General features: G+C 37.7%; 1 protein-coding gene across 1 annotated transcript in view; it reads right to left on the reverse strand.

The window, feature by feature from the left end:
- MDFIC2 (MyoD family inhibitor domain containing 2) overlaps nt 1-10,822 on the reverse strand; it is a 62,872-nt gene extending 52,050 nt beyond the window's left edge. Inside the window, exon 1 of the mRNA XM_070735736.1 lies at nt 10,675-10,822. Coding sequence (XP_070591837.1) covers nt 10,675-10,822 — 148 coding nt within the window. The remainder of the gene's footprint in view (nt 1-10,674) is intronic.
- Nucleotides 10,823-18,542: the final 7,720 nt, after the last annotated feature.

Consider the following 18,542-nt stretch of genomic DNA (forward strand, 5'->3'; position numbering starts at 1 on the left):
TATGGCATCTCAGGTCGCCTTCATGATTGGATAACTGCATTTTTTGAGAAACAGACAATATGGTTAGAATAGGAAGTTCCCTATCAAATCCTGGACCTGTCAACAGTGGTGTCCCTCAAGGCAGTATTCTAGGACCAACACTATTCATACTTTATATAAATGACCTCTGTGATCATATTACAAAAAACTGTGCCCTCTTTGTTGACTATGTTAAATTATTTAATGCCGCTGACATTACAGCTAACCTTCAAAAAGACCTTGGACCATGTATCAGAATGGTCAAAAAAATGGCAACTTCAAATCCCAACCAATAAATGCTCTGTCTTAAACATCGGCAAAAAGAATCAGAACACAACATGACCTTATAGATGACCCTCACTCTGCCAAGGACCTTAGAGTACTCATATCTAATGATGTAAGTGCCAGAGCCCACTGTAATAATATTGCCAAAAAGTTGCTAAGAGTTATCAATCTAATCCTGCGTAGCTTCTTCTCTGGCAATATTACACTCCTAATCAGAGCATACAAAACATTTGCTAGACCAATTCTTGAATACAGCTCATCTATCTGGAACCTGCACTGCATATCAGATATCAATATAATCGAGAAAATCCAAAAATATTTCACAAGAAGAGTTCTCCACTCCTCTGGTTGCAACAGAATACTTTATTCCATCAGACTTGAAATTTTGGGCTTAGATAGCCTAGAATGTTGTTGCCTTCGATCTGACCTAAATGTAGTTTACAAAATAATTTACCACAATGTCCTACCTGTCAATGATTTCTTCAGCTTCAACCACAACAATATACGAGCACATAATCGATTCAAACTTAATGTAAACCACTTCAAACTCAACTGCAGAAAAAATGATTTCAGCAGCAGAGTAGAGCAATCAATGCCTGGAAGGCACTACCTGACTGTGGTTTCTTCCCCAAACCCCCAAACCCTTAACCTTAGACTATCTACAGTCGACCTCACCTCATTTCTTAGGACATCTGTAAGAGGCATGAATGAGTGCACCTGCCTTGCTAATGTTTTTGTTTATACCAATACCTACTACCTTGTACATGCTTAACAAAACAAACAAACAAACAAACAAACAAACAAGCAAATAATCTTTATTAATAGTAGAATCTTTGAAGCCCACCAAAGTTCAACTTATACTTAGCATAGTTAAATCCAAGCTATGCTGTCTCTTTCTCATGTGCTCTCCCAGATTTAGGATGGTAGAGGGATGGATGACTAGGATAGGCCAGCAGGCAGGCAAGGTAGAGAGAGAGACATACACACAGAGAGAGAGAGAGGAGACAGAGAGAGAGAAAGAGAGAAAGAGAGAAAGGAGAATGAAAGAGAGGAAAGAGCGAGAAAGAGAGAAAGAGAGAGAGAGAAAGAGAGAAAGAGAGAAAGAGAGAAAGAGAGAAAGAGAGAAAGAGAGAAAGAGAGAAAGAGAGAAAGAGAGAAAGGAGAGGAAGCAAGAAAGGAGAGAAAGAGAGAAAGAAGAGAAAGAGAGAAGAGAGAGAAACGAGGAGAAAGAGATAGAGACACAGAGAAGATGGTAAGTAGAAAGATGATAGCAGATAGATAGATAGATAGATAGATAGATAGATAGGTAGGTAGGTAGGTAGGTAGGTAGGTGACAGACAAACAAACAGATAGATGATAGACTGACCAGAAAGACAAGCACGCACACTCTTGCGTATGTACCAATCTTCTTTCTCTGTGTCCACCTCTATATTATTGTAGGTCAGCACCAAAGAAGTTACAAAGCCCTAGAAACTATGCTTCTATCTCAAAGATTCAGATTTTGTGTGTTTGTGCATTGCTCCCTTCCACTGACTGTCAATTAGTGGACTGGCTTCCCACTGGTGGCTCACCACATCCTCTATCATCCTCTCGTCCAGTGCCAAAAAGCAGTTTCAGCTCCAGAAACCTTCTTCCAACTTTAGGAGACTGTTTTCAGAAATGACATCATTCTAAGGGATAAGCGGGTCCTTTTTGCTTTCTGTTGGGAACTGTATAAGAGCTTCAAGGCTCTCTATATTATGATGTTTCCTAACCAGTAACCTGGAAAACGTTGGTACACTGTATTTGGTTAGCAATATGGAGAGTTCAGCGGTCCAGTTGGTGCCATGCCATCAAAAGCATTTGTAGCACTTTCCAGCTATTAGAACATTGTTCTTTCATTCTGTATGGACTTAAAACTTCTCTATTTCCCAGGAGAATGCATTGCAGAATTTAACAACTACTCAGCTTATAAAACTGCAATTAATAGCAGCAAGCTGGAAGCATGTTACATTTGATAGACTCTGCACCTATTGGAAAGAAGTCTTTTAATCTCCTTTTTCTACAACTTAAAGCAAGGCTTGCATTGATTAAGTCACTCAAACAAAGGCCTGAAGCTGGCAAGGCTCTTTCCCGGGATTTTGGCTCCCCAAAGGATGAGCAACACCAGTTTTTGGCTCAATTTTGCGCCCCTCCCCCATTGCTAAGAAATACATCAGAATAGAAGAGAAAGACAAAATACAAAGACCTGAAAATAAAATAAATGTGGCAAAAGAAAGCAAAGATAGTGGCCAATAATAATAGGAGCTCTGGATGCAATCCTAAAACAACTGGATCAGCCCTTGCACACCATTGGCATTGACAAATTCACCATCAGTCAATTGCAGAAAGCAACTTTACTTAGAACAGCTTACATAGCAATAGCAATAGCACTTAGACTTACTGTATATCCTGCTTCACAGTACTTTACAGCACTTGCTAAGTGATTTACAAAATCAGCCTATTGGCCCCAACAATCCAGGTCCTCGTTCTACTGACCTCAGAAGGATGAAAGGCTGGGTCAAGGTTGAGCCAGTCAGGATCAAACTCTTGGTCATTGGCAGAATTAACCTGCAATGCTGAATTCTAACCATGGCTTCCTTGCAATATCTGTAACATCATCAAACATCCACATTTGCCTATCCCAAATGCTTAAGAAGGACTCAATAGTTGGATAAAAATGCCAAATCTAGTCTGAATAAACGGGAAAAGCCAACAATGATAACAATAAAAAGCTTGCATTTTCATTGTTTTATCTGCTACCCCCCATTAATAATGATTTCACTGAGAATCTTTTAATGAAATCTGCTTTGCATAGATTTCTTTCATTTTTGAAAGAAAAAAAAGCCAGCTGGTTTGAAAAGGGGGGAAAAGCACAATTTTCCTCCAAAGTGATCGGCTGTAAATTCAAAACCAAAATATTCTAGTTTTGTATATAATCTTGACTATTTAATATACATGTCTACAAATACAGGCATTTTTTATTGTTCTGATCATTATAATTTTGATGGAAACTTCAGATTATGATTTCATGTAAACCCTCCAAAACCCCCAATGCTGAAGCTTTTCAATACAACAGTAATTTCTTCAGCAACATGAAGGCAGTGCAATGGAATTATTATTACAGAGAGACACATGATTTATTATGTTTTATTTGTTCTTCTGTACGTCAATTCAGCTTGAATATGAAGATTTCTTTTCTTCAAATCCTGTTTGACCAGAGATTTCCAGTTATATGTCTAATGAGAGCCTTACAGATAGTCCTCGCTTAATGACTTGTAACTTAGTGACCGTTTAAAGTTACAACAGAAGTACTTTCAACCAATTGGAACAGCCACACATATCCCTGAAGTAATGGGATTGTATTTTGACTGCTTGGAAAAGGACTCACTTTTCTATCTATTTGCAGTGGCGAGCACAGATTTGGCACTTAAGCCCTTCCAAAAACCCTCCACAGATTTTGGGTGGGTTTTTGCTATTTTTTGGCAATTATTTCCAAAAACAAAACAAAACAAAACAAAACAAAACAAAACAAAACAAAACAAAACAAAACAAAACAAAACAAAACAAAACAAAACAAAACAAAACAAAACAAAACAAAACCTTTTGTGAAAATGGTTTTCTCCATAATCCTGGTGTTTGCTTAATGACTGTCACAAAAAAGGTTTGTAAAATTGGACATGGCTGCATATTTGCCCACTTAATCTCTACCACAACTTAGATTGGGTAATTCAATGATACAATTGGTTCAGTTGGGATGTACCAATCATAATTGGGTTCAGTTGTGGTTGTAAGTCGAAGACAACCTGTATCATAAATACTGAGTTTAAGAAATATCATTAATAGCTGTAACTTGAGATGGGGCTGGCAATGCTACAGTATTTTGAAGCTTTTTTTCTACTAATCCATCTAATTGTTTGGGTTTTTTACATTTGTTACAAGTATAACTACTGTATTTTTTGAGCATAAGATGCACCTTTCCTTGCCTTAAAAGAGGCTGAAAATTTAGGTGAATCTTCTACTCCAAATGTAGCTTTTTTGAAGCTCTTCCCCCCAGCGCATTCTATTGGGTTTCTTCGGAGAGGGGCGGCATACAAATCTAATAAATTATTATTATTATTATTTAAAAAACATACACACACAATATAAATTCAAATGGACAATTTTTGCAATCCTATTATGTGCCATAAAATGAGCAATTTGACTAATCTATCTATCTATCTATCTATCTATCTATCTATCTATCTATCTATCTATCTACCTACCTACCCACCCACCCACCCACCCACCCACCCATCTATTTATCTATCTATCTATCGATCTATCTATCTATTCAGATTTGTATGCCGTCCTTCTCTGAAAAATCGGGGAGGCTCACAGGATACAGTGTAAAAACAAAGCGTATAAAACAAATCTAATACAGTAGTCCCTCGCTATACCGCACTTCACCTACTGCGGCTTCACTTCATCGCGGGTTTTCAAGAAATATTAATGAGAAAAATCATTCATGGATCTTCGCTGGTTCGCGGGTTTCTGAGGAAGTCGATCGGCAGATTTAAACAGCCCGCGGAACTCGATCGGCAGGTTTTTCAAAAAAAATATATCTAAAATTGTAAATACTGTATTTAAATACTGTATCTAAAATAAATACTGTATGGGAAGGGTTTATAAACACTTAAAACAATGAAAACCTACCAAACAATTACAATATAAATACTTAAATAAGTACTATCAGTCGATAAATTCCCCATCGTGGATTTCATCTATCGCTGCCGGGTCTGGAACGTAACACCAGCCATAGGTGAGGTCTTACTGTACATTAAAAAACTACAACTAAAAACCCAATCTATTAATCAATCAAGCAATTCAATCACAGCATGCATCACATTTAGCTATAGCTATAGCTACTGGTAATATTATCTGCAGTTTCATGCTTAATTTTACATTACTGAATTTTGCATTATCAAAAATAATGCAGGTTCATTTTTGACTTTGATGGTTCAGCATTATTTAATATAATAACAGAATTGGAAGGGACTTTGGAGGTCTTCTAGTCCAACCCCCTGCTTATGCAGGATATCCTATGCCACTTCAGACAATGGTTAATCAACATCTTCTTATAAACTTCCACTGTTGGAGCATTCGCAACTTTTGGAGACAAGTTGTTCCACTGATAAATTGTTCTAACTGTCAGGAAATTTCTCCTTAGTTCTAAGTTGCTATTCTCCTTGATTAGTTTCCACCCATTGCTTCTAGTCCTACCCTCAGATGCTTTGGAGAATAACCTGAGATAGTGGAACACTGCTATCATGTCTTCCATGGTCATTCTTTTCACTAAAATAGACATACCCGGTTCCTGTAACCGTTTTTCACATATGTTTAAGCCTCCAGTCCTCTAATCATCTTTGTTGCTCTTCTCTGCACTCTTTCTAGAATCTCAACATCCTTTTTACATTGTGATGACCAAAACTGAATGCAATATTCCACGTGTGGCCTTAGCAAGGCATTATAAAGTGGTATTAACAGTTCATGTGATTTTGATTCTATTCCTCTGTTAATTCATGCCTGGAACTGTGTTGGCTTTTTTGGCAGCTGCTGCACATTGCTAACTCATGTTTAAATGGTTGTCCACTGGGACTCCAAGATCCCTCTCACAGTTACTTCTATTGAGCAAAATACCACATACACTGTACCTGTGCATTTTATTTTACTTGCCTAAATGTAGAACCTTATTTATTACTTACTTATTTCTTATAATGATTTATTGCAGGGCACTGGTGGACAATCCATAAACTATGACCTATTCCCAATATTGAGTTGAGTCCAGCCAACTTGAGGCCCTGAAAGACTTCCACCATAACTCCCTTTCCCCAAAATTTAAGCTCCTTTCCTTTATTTGAAATCAATGGACTGCAAAGTGCATAACCTTTGGCAGACCATGTCTCATATTTCCAGTTCCTGGTCTGTTCTTCTGGATAAATATCTATAAGTGTTCATACTAAAAAGTATTAGTATCTCTAATGCAAATAGCGTAAGAGATGATGACCTGCTTAGCCAACAAATACTTAAAGGTTATCTTGTAAAGATCAGAAATGTTTACTACTGTATGCAATAGCTGAGCTAGAATACATCCAGTGTTGTTTTGAAAAAAATTCTCTAAGATCAGAAACTGCAGAGCATTTCATTCTATACCTTTTCAGCATCTTATTTCCATTGTGTGTGGTTCCAGGATGCTTCTTTTAGAAGGCACAAATAATCAATATAAAACCATGAATAAAAATAACTTTCCCTTAAAACTGGATGCTAAAAGAACATGCAGCTTTCCTTCTTAGTAGGCAAGATCAAATTCTACTACACAACTCCCTTTTTTGCTATGAGTCCGGAAAATGAATATTTCAAAATCATGTATGACAAGAATAAATCGCCCTGAGTTCATGAGGAGAAGGGCAACCTATAAATCTAATTAATAAATAAAAAATTATTATTATTTTTTTAAAAAATGGGGGAAGTGGCCATATTTTTGTTAGTCCCTTCTAGTGATGGGCGAACCGAACCTGCACAATTCGGGTCTGTACCAAATTTTGCGGTGTTCGGTATGACGAACACGAAATTTTTTGAAACTTCGGGCAAAGTTTGGGATTGCGTTCGGAGCTTTGACGTCACCAGTAGGTTGCTAAGGATGCCAAGGTGATCACTTTCTGGATTCCATGTTTATTTTTACATGAAAGGACCGCCCTTTGCTTGAGCGCCGCTGCAGTGTCCTTTTTCGTAAAAATAACAATGTTTATTTTTATGTGAAGACCTCCCTTTGAAGGAGCTGGGGAATCCCTCCCACGAAGAGATTCCAGGGGCGGAGCCTTGATGTCACAGGCAGGTTGCTAAGGATGCCAAGGTGATCACTTCCTGGATTCCATGGAATCCAGGATGTGATCACCTTGGCGTCCTTAGCAACTTGCCGGTATACGTGACATCAAAGCTCTGCCCCCGGAATCTCTTGGTGAAATTCCCTGTTCGGATTCGGGTTCAGTTCGAGTTCGACCGAATTTTGCGTAAAGTTCGTCCGAACTTGCCGAACCTGAACACCATTGGGTTTGCCCATCACTAGTCCCTTCCTAACTTAGTGTCTCCCAATTTTCATTTAGTTTCCAGTTTGCACAACAAGTTGTTCAAATTGTGCAGAATGTGTATTAACGTTGTCCAGATAAATACTGGAATTATATTATAGATTGAATAGGGGAAATTCTTGGAGAAAAAACATACCCACGTGGAAAAATTGTACTGTAGAAACACTGACCAACGTTGTGACCTGACACCAATAAGCACCATAAAATACTATGAAGCACAGATGAAGAAACACATGATGGGAGAACATTGAAATAAAAAGCTGTCTTTTAGAACATCAAAAGAATAGTCCATCTAGTTCACCGACAAGGATCTTGCTAATTTGGCCTGGGGAATCTAAATCTTGACCTAAAGTAGATGCTTTACTGTTATGTGACCTTACCAAAGACAACTATTTGGAATGGTTTAATCTATAAATGAACAACTTTTGAATGAACAAATAAACAAACCTATGCTCCTTTGACAATGCACACATCTAATTTGCCTCTATGCTGAAAACTCATAAAGACATGCTGTTCATCTAAGAGTTGCTGCTATGAAAACCTTCTAGCTGAGGAACACTGGTACTCTTACAGGTATTTTGCCATGTTTTTTTATAGAAATTAGCACCATAGTCACTTGGGCCATGTTCCTAATTCACTGTATTGAGAATTCCCAAGGATTGTTTTCAGATTTAAGGTCCTTATCTAAACATCACTAATGATGATAGCAATGACTATTAGGATCGACAGCAGCCCAAAGTAGCTAAGCATGAAAAATTAAAATTCCTCCTCTGTTAATCCACCTTCATCTTCACAAAGAGAACAAAACTGAATTACAGTGGTACCTCTAATTAAGAACTTAATTTGTCCCGTCACCGGGTTCTTAAGTAGAAAGGTTTGTAAGTAGAAGCAATTTTTCCCATAGGAATCAATGTAAAAGCAAATGATGCATGCAAACCCATTAGGAAAGAAATAAAAGCTCGGAATTTGGGTGGGAGGAGGAGGAAGAAGACGCCTCCCTTACACTCGGTGTGAGGCTGCTTCCCATACACTGCACCAGAGAGAGAAACCCAGGCGGGCGAGAGAGGGGAACCTCCTGATCCAAAGGTGGTGGTGACGGCGGCTGCTATCTGCTTTCTTTTCCTTCCCATGCTGAAGGGCTCCCCTCTCATCTCACTTGCTCGCTTTGCAGCCAGCCCCTTTCCTTCACTGTGGTGACTCCTCGGTTTCGATGAAGCCGAGTTGATTCAGCCAGGGCGAAGCACCCTCTTTTGCCTTTCTGCGCCCAGATGCTCCAAGAGGCAACCTCGCGCCAGGTGTATGGGAGGCAGCGGGTGGGAGTCACCACAGCGAAGTGGTTTATTCCCTCTACAAGTGCCCAGAGAAAGGAAAATGGTCCATTCACTCTGGGAGCATTTCTTTTCTCTGGGCGCTGGCAGAGGTTTATTCCCACTCCAAGCCCCCAAGGAAAGGAAAATGCTTAATTCGCTCTGGACTGCAAAAGCCTCCATAAGTGCCACAGAAAGGCTCTTCTGGCAGACCAGAAAGGCCCAAGATGGCCGCGATTATTTATTTATTAATTTTTATTTATTATTTAGATTTGTATGCCGCCCCTGTCCGCAGACTCTGGGCGATTAAAGGGGGAATGGCAGGAAACTGACCTGGCCTTCATGCTGCTCTCAAATTTCCTGGGAAATTTTTCCAGGCTCGGGTTCTTAAGTAGAAAATGGTTCTTAAGAAGAGGCAAAAAAATCTTGAACACCCAGTTCTTATCTAGAAAAGTTCTTAAGTAGAGGCGTTCTTAGGTAGAGGTACCTCTATATATTTAATTTGTTCTATTATCTAGATACTATGATTAACTTGAGGTCAGTTTGGCATTCCCTTTTTCTTATCTCCACCTTCTTACCTCCACCTTTTGGTCACTTTCAAAATTCATTATTTATTTATTCATTCATTCATTCATTCATTCATTCACTCACTCACTCACTCACTCACTCACTCATTCATTCATTCATTCATTCATTCATTCATTCATTCATTGGATTTGTATGCCGCACCTCTCCGTGGACTCGGGATGGCTATATAATTATATTAATGAACTGAGGTTGGAAGAGGTAAAACTAATACTTTTCAAAACTTGCCCTGCTGTTCAGAAGAACTAATGTATACACATTTATTACAATGATATGAAGAACTTGAGTGATAACATCGATAACTTTGGGTATCTATCTCAAATCTCAAATCTGACCTGTTACTTCACTTTTTTCCAAAATTATAACTGTACAGTAATACCTTGGTATTCATCATTCATTGGTTCCAGGAGGTGTTATGGCAACCAAGAACTATGAATACCAAACATTTTTTTTTCCTATGAGGAACAATATAATGAGTCACAAGGCAGCCAGAACCAATAAATTCTGGCTTATTTATTGAGTACCAAATCAACAATGAGTACCAGGACAAAATATTCATGTCCAAATGAGTTGAAAACTAAATTCGAAGAGTTTCAAACAATTGAGTACCAAGGTACCACTGTATGTTGCATGAATTTGTTACTTGATGCCAACCTCTCAAAAATATAACAAAAATATACTTGTATGTTTGGAAACCAATACTTTTTTAAAACTGCAAAACTTGGACTCCCTTTTATTTAGATATACATACAAACAAAAAGGCCACAGGAGGTTTATTTATAACAACAGAACTGAGCAGAGCACATCAAAACAAATACAACCAAAACACTGAAACAAGAAAACTTGCAACAAAAATAGAGATACTCCGAAATATTCCAAATTTGTAGTGCATATCAAGCAATATATATAATAAATAGAACATTGACTTTTCAGAAGAATGGTGGATAAAATTTAAATAAATGAATTTTAAAAATACATATATTTGCTAAATATTTGGTATCTGAAAAAATACAAATGATGAAGCTTAGACTAATTTCATCAACTTTTAAAATAAAATGCATACATTGTAGCATGAAGAAAACCTAATAATTTACCCCCAAAATATGTTGGTTGGAAAATTTAGATTTTTTTTTTGAGGAATAAGAAATAATGACAACATTGTTGTGTTTGCTTTATTCTAGTTGGTCCCAGAAACTTAGCTTGTTTCTTGTGAGCCTTCTAAAAGCTTTTAGGGTTTTGTTCTCATGAAACCTTATTATCTGGGAATTTGGTTTCTCAACATTTTAGGGTAATAATAGTAATAACTTAATAATTCCAATGTAAATAAAGAAACTTACCTTCTTTCAGTAACAGGGAGGTTGTTCTCTGATCATTTTCAAAGCTCTGTGTTCTAACTTTCCCTATGTCTGTCTCTGTTTCAGACATCTGTAGAATTGGGGGAGGGGGGATAAAAATATCAGCAAATAATTCTGCAGTGTTTGACATCTGCCCATTTTTACTTCTGTGGGACATATTAGTTTCTGACCAATTGCTTGAGCTTCATATCTGCCACTGAGTTATTATTATTGGATTTCAAAGTTAAAAGTGGGTTTTCAAAGTTAATTACTACTTTTATGGCTTTATTACTGGACTTTCAAAAGTTGACCAATACTTACATAGCTAGTTTTATGAGATATTTGCTAAATAAATATTGTATTAAAATAGATTTTCCATTAATCTACTAATTGGAATATCTTTTGCATCATCAAGCATATGTACTTGGATGGTATAACATCAGTTTCAATGGCACAATGCTTTGCATTCTTACTCTGAAATAAGAACTTATAGTCATTGCATTCAGTAAGCTGACTTAGAAACGTGAGCACAGCAGTCTTGTCTAAAATGCTTTATTTTGGATGAAAAAGCTCCTCCGATCAGTATCTACATTATGAGATTTTTCTGTCTTGTTATATAACAAGTATTCTTTCTTTTTTTCTTTACAAAAAAATAAAATAAAATCAACATACTGCAAAATATTCTTACCCTTAAAACAAGATGCTTTTTTATAGCTCTTTATTAATATTACATGCATTCTTCAACAGCAGTGGTATCAATTTTATGTTGAGATGTATTAATAATTCTTATGAGTTTATTGTAGCAGAGAGATAAGCTGTGCTCTGGGCAGGAGTTTTCCCTGTAGCTATTGAATATATTTATAAATAGCAATAATGCATCACATTCGAGCACTCACAAATAAATATCAATAAAAGGTAGTTCAGCAAAAAGTGTAACCAAAATATTCTTTACTGCCCCTTCAACCTATTCATCTCTCCTAAAGAGAATTGTTGTCCATCAAAAGCATGCAAATTACAATACCTGGGAGTATTATGTGTACATTAGCCTGCTGAGTAGTATGATATGGATTGCCTCTTGTGATTTGTTTCCACGAAATGATAGGGGAATATATATATATATATATGAATACATATATATAAATATGCTGGAATATCTTCTAACCGATGTTCATCTTCTCAAGGCTGAGGTAGTTGAAATTTCCATTCCAAGCAAGAGAAAAGAAGATTAGGAGATCCAATTAATATAGGTTTTATTTCTTCCTCCAGAGTCCCAGATTGTGTACCGGCCAGCATTCCCTCACACTGACAAAACTGAAAGGATGAGTTAGGCATTCTCCCCTCCACACTGACGTCCTGTGCTGAACAGTGCCAGATTTGACTGGGTGCCAGAAGCAGCCACATTAGTGCTAAAATGCTTTTTTTTAAAAAAAAGAAGAAGAAGAAATTGACAACACTTCTTACGGTAATGGCTACAATGTTGGGTGTTTGACAAAAAAGGCTGTGCTACACAGAAAAAGCACAACCTTCAGTTCCAAAAAATATATAATAATCTCCCTGACAATAATTTTGGATAAAGGATGAAAGGAAGAAGCATCATTGGATTTGCTATGCTTAAATCAAGATGGCCTCTTCCTTAAGGGAAAAGATTCAAAACGAAGAAAGTAGCTGAGCTGTGGATGTCCAAGAAATGAAAATCTCCCTTGGAATTGATTTCATGTCTCTCATATATGGGGATGGGAATCACATGGACATACTGAGAAATATGTTACCCTTGTATCTATAAAAAACGTCATACGCAGATTTACCCACCCCCCAATATTTTCCTAACTTTAAACTTCCTTAACTATACCATCTACTCAAATAAACTTCAAATCGTCTTAACTATTCTGCTCTCATTTTCCTCTTTCGCAAATCACCTTTTACTAACTAATATATATATATATATATATGTATTAGAAATTGGAAATTAAATGTATGAATTACAAATATAATATATGATACAAATGGTAACAATAAGGATATCTTTTACCTACATAGTTTGAGAAATATATTATTGATACAAAAAACTTTATGTATTACTATGTATAATAGTATCATTTTCCTAAACCCCTTGATTTTGTATCCTTTCCCCCTACCTTTTTTTCTTCCTGTTGATACTCACCCCCCTTTTTTAATTAATTCAATAAATAAACTATTTTTTTAAAAAAACGAAACTACCTCAGAACCTTCCAGCTTGCTGTGGTGCTCCAAAATGGCAGACACAACCCCCCCCCCCAAAGATATGCTCCAGAAGTACTAAAATACAACAGAATTCGTCATCTCTAACTCTGAGCTAAGGTTATGTGGCATTGATTCCCTCATCTTCATTGTATTCTGTGGTTTGATAAACCTACAGTTTATCCAGCCACTGGCATATCTCAAGAACACTGAGCAGAAGTACATTGATAGTATGAGTTGTACCCTTCAGGTTTGCCTGGTCTCTGAAAATACCTGAATATATCCTGCCTGTTTATTCATGAGCGGGACTTCGCTGTTCACAGCAATGCAAAGGAGGAGGAGGAGGAGGAGGAGGGAGAGATGATGGCCCTTGCCAAAACAGAAGTGGAAACTATCTGTTGAAAAGTGAATTCAATGGTATCTTCCTGCAATGCTTACAGAAACCTAGCCGAAATTTGTCATCCAATATTCTAATCCAAGATTGCAAGTGGGATTATGAAGTGAAAGGAAGAGATGATAGTAACAAGGTGGTAGGGGCTACCTCTTACCGTAACCAAAATATAAATTCCACCAAAGCCATTTTTGGTAATTCCTACTCTTGAGCTTAGTGAATGAAAACAAAGGAATCAGATAAGATATGGTAAGAGGAGTTTATAGAGAATACGACAAGAAAGTATTGGGTCAAGGGAATAGCTTGCACAACATTTGAGACTGCTATTGTGCTCCCAGCCTGCATTTCGGAAACTTCAGATGGTGCAGAATGCAGCTGTGAGAGCAATCATGGGCTTCCCAAGGTATGCCCATGTTACACCAACACTCCGCAGTCTGCATTGGTTGCCGATCAGTTTCCGGTCACAATTCAAAGTATTGGTTATGATCTATAAAGCTGTTCATGGCATCAGACCAGAATATCTCTGGGACTGCCTTCTGCCGCACGAATCCCAGCGACCGGTTAGGTCCCACAGAGTTGGCCTTCTCCGGGTCCCGTCGACTAACCAATGTTGTTTGGCGGGACCCAGGGGAAGAGCCTTCTCTGTGGCAGCTCCGACCCTCTGGAACCAGCTCCCCCCGGAGATTAGAACTGCCTCCACCCTCCTTGCCTTTCGTAAACTTCTGAAAACCCACCTCTGCCATCAGGCATGGGGGAACTGAGACATCTCCCCTGGGCCTATACAGTTTATACATGGTATATTTGTGTGTATGTTTGCTTTTAATAATGGGGGATTTAGTGTTTTTTAAATTATTAGATTTGTTTTTACATTGTCTTTATTATTGCTGTGAGCCGTCCCGAGTCTATGAAGAGGGGCGGCATGCAAACCTAATAGATAGATAGATAGATAGATAGATAGATGATAGATAGATAGATAGATAGATAGATAGATAGATAGATAGATAGATAGATAGATAAATAAATATAATTGTAATTCACAAGTGTGGTACTTCTGCATAGATCTGGTAACAGTTAGGGGTTTTTATATTCTGTATTAGTTAGACTTCTACGACAAGCGGAGCATTGGCAGCTCCTTAAATGTTTAATGTTGTATGTCTTTGTTTGTCCTTTTTTGAAAATAATAAAAAATATTTTAAAATAAATAAATAATTAAATTTCGTCTCTCCCACCCAAGCTGCTTCTCAGCAAGCTAAGGAAAGGAATACCTGCAGCTCAGGGGGTGAAATCCAGAAGGTTCTAACAGGTTCTGGAGAACCGGTAGTGGAATTTTTGAGTAGTTTGGAGAACTGGTAAATACCACCTCTGACTGGCCCTGGCCCCATGCCCATTTCTTCTCAAGTCCCAGCTGATTGGGAGGAAATGGGGATTGTGCCATGCCCACCAAGCCACGCCCACAGAACCAGTAGTAAAAAAATCAATTTCACCACTGCTGCAGCTAGGTAGTTTTGTGTGAATATATATGAATTATGTATAAATAATAATAATAATAATAATAATAATAATAATAATAATAATAATAATAATAATAATTATTATTATTATTATTATTATTATTATTATTATTATTATTATTATTATTTATTAGATTTGTTTGCCACCCCTCTCCGAAGACTCGGAGCGGCTCCCGACAGTAATAAACAATGTACAAATCCAATACTTAAAAAATATCTAAAACCCATGTCATTAAAAACCATACAACTCAGTCATACCATTCATAAACCATAATAGCCGGGGGATCTCTCAATTACCCCATGCCTGGCGACATAGATGGGTCTTCAATAAGTTGAATGGTTTTGACCCTGCACACCAAAAACTTGTGATATGCATTGCTGAGTTTATATGTGTGTACATAGACATAAAGAGACACAGTGCTCCCTCATCCCCCCAAAAAATCTTTTAAGCCTTTTTTACATGGAAAAAAATCTTTAAAACATATTTTTCTGTTACTAACTGACTAAGTAGGATTCTGCCTGCCACATTGCTGGTGAGCTTATGATTGAAAATAAGAGGTTGAAAATTCAACTGGAAGGGACCCGATCCTTGTTTTGTTTTGTTTTGTTTTGTTTTGTTTTGTTTTGTTTTGTTTTGTTTTGTTTTGTTTTGTTTTGTTTTGTTTTGTTTTGTTTTGTTTTGTTTCGTTTCGTTTCGTTTCGTTTTGTTTTGTTTTGTTTTGTTTTGTTTTGTTTTGTATTTGCCGCCCCTCTCCGTAGACTCAGGGTGGCTCACAACAATAATAAAAAACAAGTCACAGTTCCAAATGTATTTGGCCTTCTTGTAAATCATGCAAGGGCCTAACAGAGCCATGGTGGCACAGTGGTTAGAATGCAGTATTGTAGACTAACTGAAAGTGGTAACTGAAAGGGGTTCGATCCTCACTGGCTCAAAGTTGACTCACCTGTCCATCCTTCTGAGGTCAGATTGTTGGGGGCAATTTGTTGACTCTGTAAACCTCTTAGAGAGTGCTGTAAAGCACTATGAAGCAGTATATAAGTCTAAATGCTATTGCTATTGTACTTGATGAAATTATTTCTTACTTGTTGAGTAATTTTCATTGTTTCATAAACTGGTGCTCCCAATTTCTCTCCCTCCCTCCCTCTCTCTCATCTCCTCTGTTCTCTGACACTTTCATTGCTCATGTATATTGAATTACTAGTCAGATTCAATCTGGTTAGCCTTGCAACCTCTTCACCAACTGATTGTAGATCAAATGCATTTCCTATCATAAGAGCCAAGGTGGCTCAGTGGTTAGAGTGCAGTACTGCAGGCTACTTCAGCTTGACTGTTAACTGCAGTTCAAATCTCACCAGGCTCAAGGTTGACTCAATCTTCCATCCTTCCGAGGTGGGTAAAATGAGGATCCAGATTGTTGGGGGCAATATGCTGACTCTGTTAACCACTTAGTGTTCTGCCTGGGTCACTCCAGAAGCCAATACCAGCCCAAAAAAGAAGCCAGACACACTGGTAAAAGGCAAAGGCAATTTTATAAAATTCAAGAAAAACACAGGTAACAGAAAATGTCCTTACAAACAGGAAAATGCTGTATCTTCAGATATATCCACACAGGCAAAAGTCCATGCAGCAATACAGAATTCTTGCTGCCAAGCCAAGGCTGTAAATAGCAGACCTACACCTCCCACGGGTCTTCCAAAGCTGCTGGGGCACAAGCCAGGAACAGAGACGCCGAGAAACAAGACAGGATAACGCCACTCCAAATTGATAACACTCCACATGGCTTCAAGGCCTTGCCTGCCTTTTAAACCCTGCTGATGAGGACCACACCCAAACCCAGCTGTTTCTAATTCACTGGTGAAAATATTTCTTTAACTGCTCCTTTCGTTGCTGTGAACGTCTCTGTCTCATGTCAATGACAGCTTGTGTGTCATCACCTAATGACTCCAAGCTACTGGCTGGGGAGAGCCCCCCCCCCGCCGGGGCTCTCATGCTGTTCTCCTTCATCCCATTCCTGACTCTCCTCTTCCCCGTCTGACTGTTCAGCCGCCTCCTCTGCGCTGTCATCCTTCTCCGGGCATGGAGCCAGCAGAGACACAGCTGGTCCCTGAGCAGCCTCAGGCTGAATCACAACACTTAGAGAGGGCTGTAAAAGCACTGTGAAATTATATAGTGCTAGTGCTAGTGCTGTGTTGAAGGAAAATTCCAGTACTTCTTTGTAAAGATGAATTCCAGGATGATTCACTGTAGAATGAATGCAATGGTATCTTTCTGCAATATTTACAAAATCTTATCCAGCATTTGTCACCCAATATAGCAATCCAAGATCTATGTACTTATGTTTGTCCAATATATAATAATATATTCTTTTTTGTTATGACAGCAGCTTCTTCTGCTCTCCCATCATATGTCATTCTTGCTCACAGAGAAAAAAAGTTTTTATTGTACGTGTGTGTGGATTTTTTTTAAAAAAACCTAATGGGTATCCTACCATCTCTAGTTAATAGTAAATTGCGTGTGAGGCAAACAGATTAAAGTTGCTGAATTTAAAATATTTCATATAATTTTGGACAATTAATGCCAAGCCAGTCTATCTACCCCATTTCCATATTAATACATGTGCCTACAAGATTCATGCATATGTATTCTTTTTCTCGTTCCTCGCTGGTCCAATAAGAACAATCATTTGTGTGAGTTAGAGGCCGACATTTGAGCCAAGTTAACTAATAACTTGATATTAAGCACACTTTTCAATAATTTCGTGGGTCTAAATGTGTTTATATTGAAGGATAATTTATTGATCCAGGATTCTTTTGCAGACAGCTCAGATGTCAGGACAAGATCAGATCCTAAGTTGCCAATGGATAAAAAGAAGAAATTCAGATATCATGTTAACCAATACTATTACTACATGTAAAGTTTTTGGTATTATTTTTATTTATTTATTTATTTTTATTTATTTTATTTTTTATTTTATTTATTTATTCCAATACACAATGAGGGTTTTAGTGGGTATATATCAATATACAGTACACATAGTAAAATACATGATGAAGGTTATAGAGGACATACTCATAGTAAAATATATCTAAGAAATAATAGAAAAGAAGGTATAGTAATAGTATGCATGCCCTTTTCCTCAAAAAGATAAAGCAGGCTGTTTCAGGAAGCAGAATTTCAAAAGTTAGATGAAGAAAAAGACTGGTATCTCAAAGGTTCAGTCAACACATTTTAAAACACTAAAGGAAAGATTTATTTAGATGTTCTACAATGCTAATACAGTATCATGAGTTGGTTAATTTTGCCTTCCTTTACTGGATGGTTTCAGATGTGTGAATCATCTAGAGATTTTTTCCATGTAACTCTTTTTTGTGTGTGGAAACAATTGTTCTTGTTGCTTCTATGTCTTGTTCTCATGACTTTATTTATTTATTTATTTATTAAATGTGTATGCCGCCCCTCTCCGTAGACTCGGGGCGGCTCACAGCATTGATAGAAACAATGTACAGTACAAATCTAATAATACGAAGTTAAAAACCCATAATTTAAAAAACATGCACACAACACACCATACATAAATTATATAGGCCTGGGGAAGATATTTCAATTCCCTCATGCCTGACGGCAGAGTTGGGTTTTGAGAAGTTTACGAAAGGCAAGGAGGGTGGGGGTAACTCTGATCTCTGGGGGGAGTTGGTTCCAGAGGGCCGGGGCCGCCACAGAGAAGGCTCTTCCCCGGGTCCCGCCAAATGAC

Source organism: Erythrolamprus reginae, chromosome 2 (assembly GCF_031021105.1).
Source record: "Erythrolamprus reginae isolate rEryReg1 chromosome 2, rEryReg1.hap1, whole genome shotgun sequence".
NCBI lineage: Eukaryota > Metazoa > Chordata > Lepidosauria > Squamata > Dipsadidae > Erythrolamprus > Erythrolamprus reginae.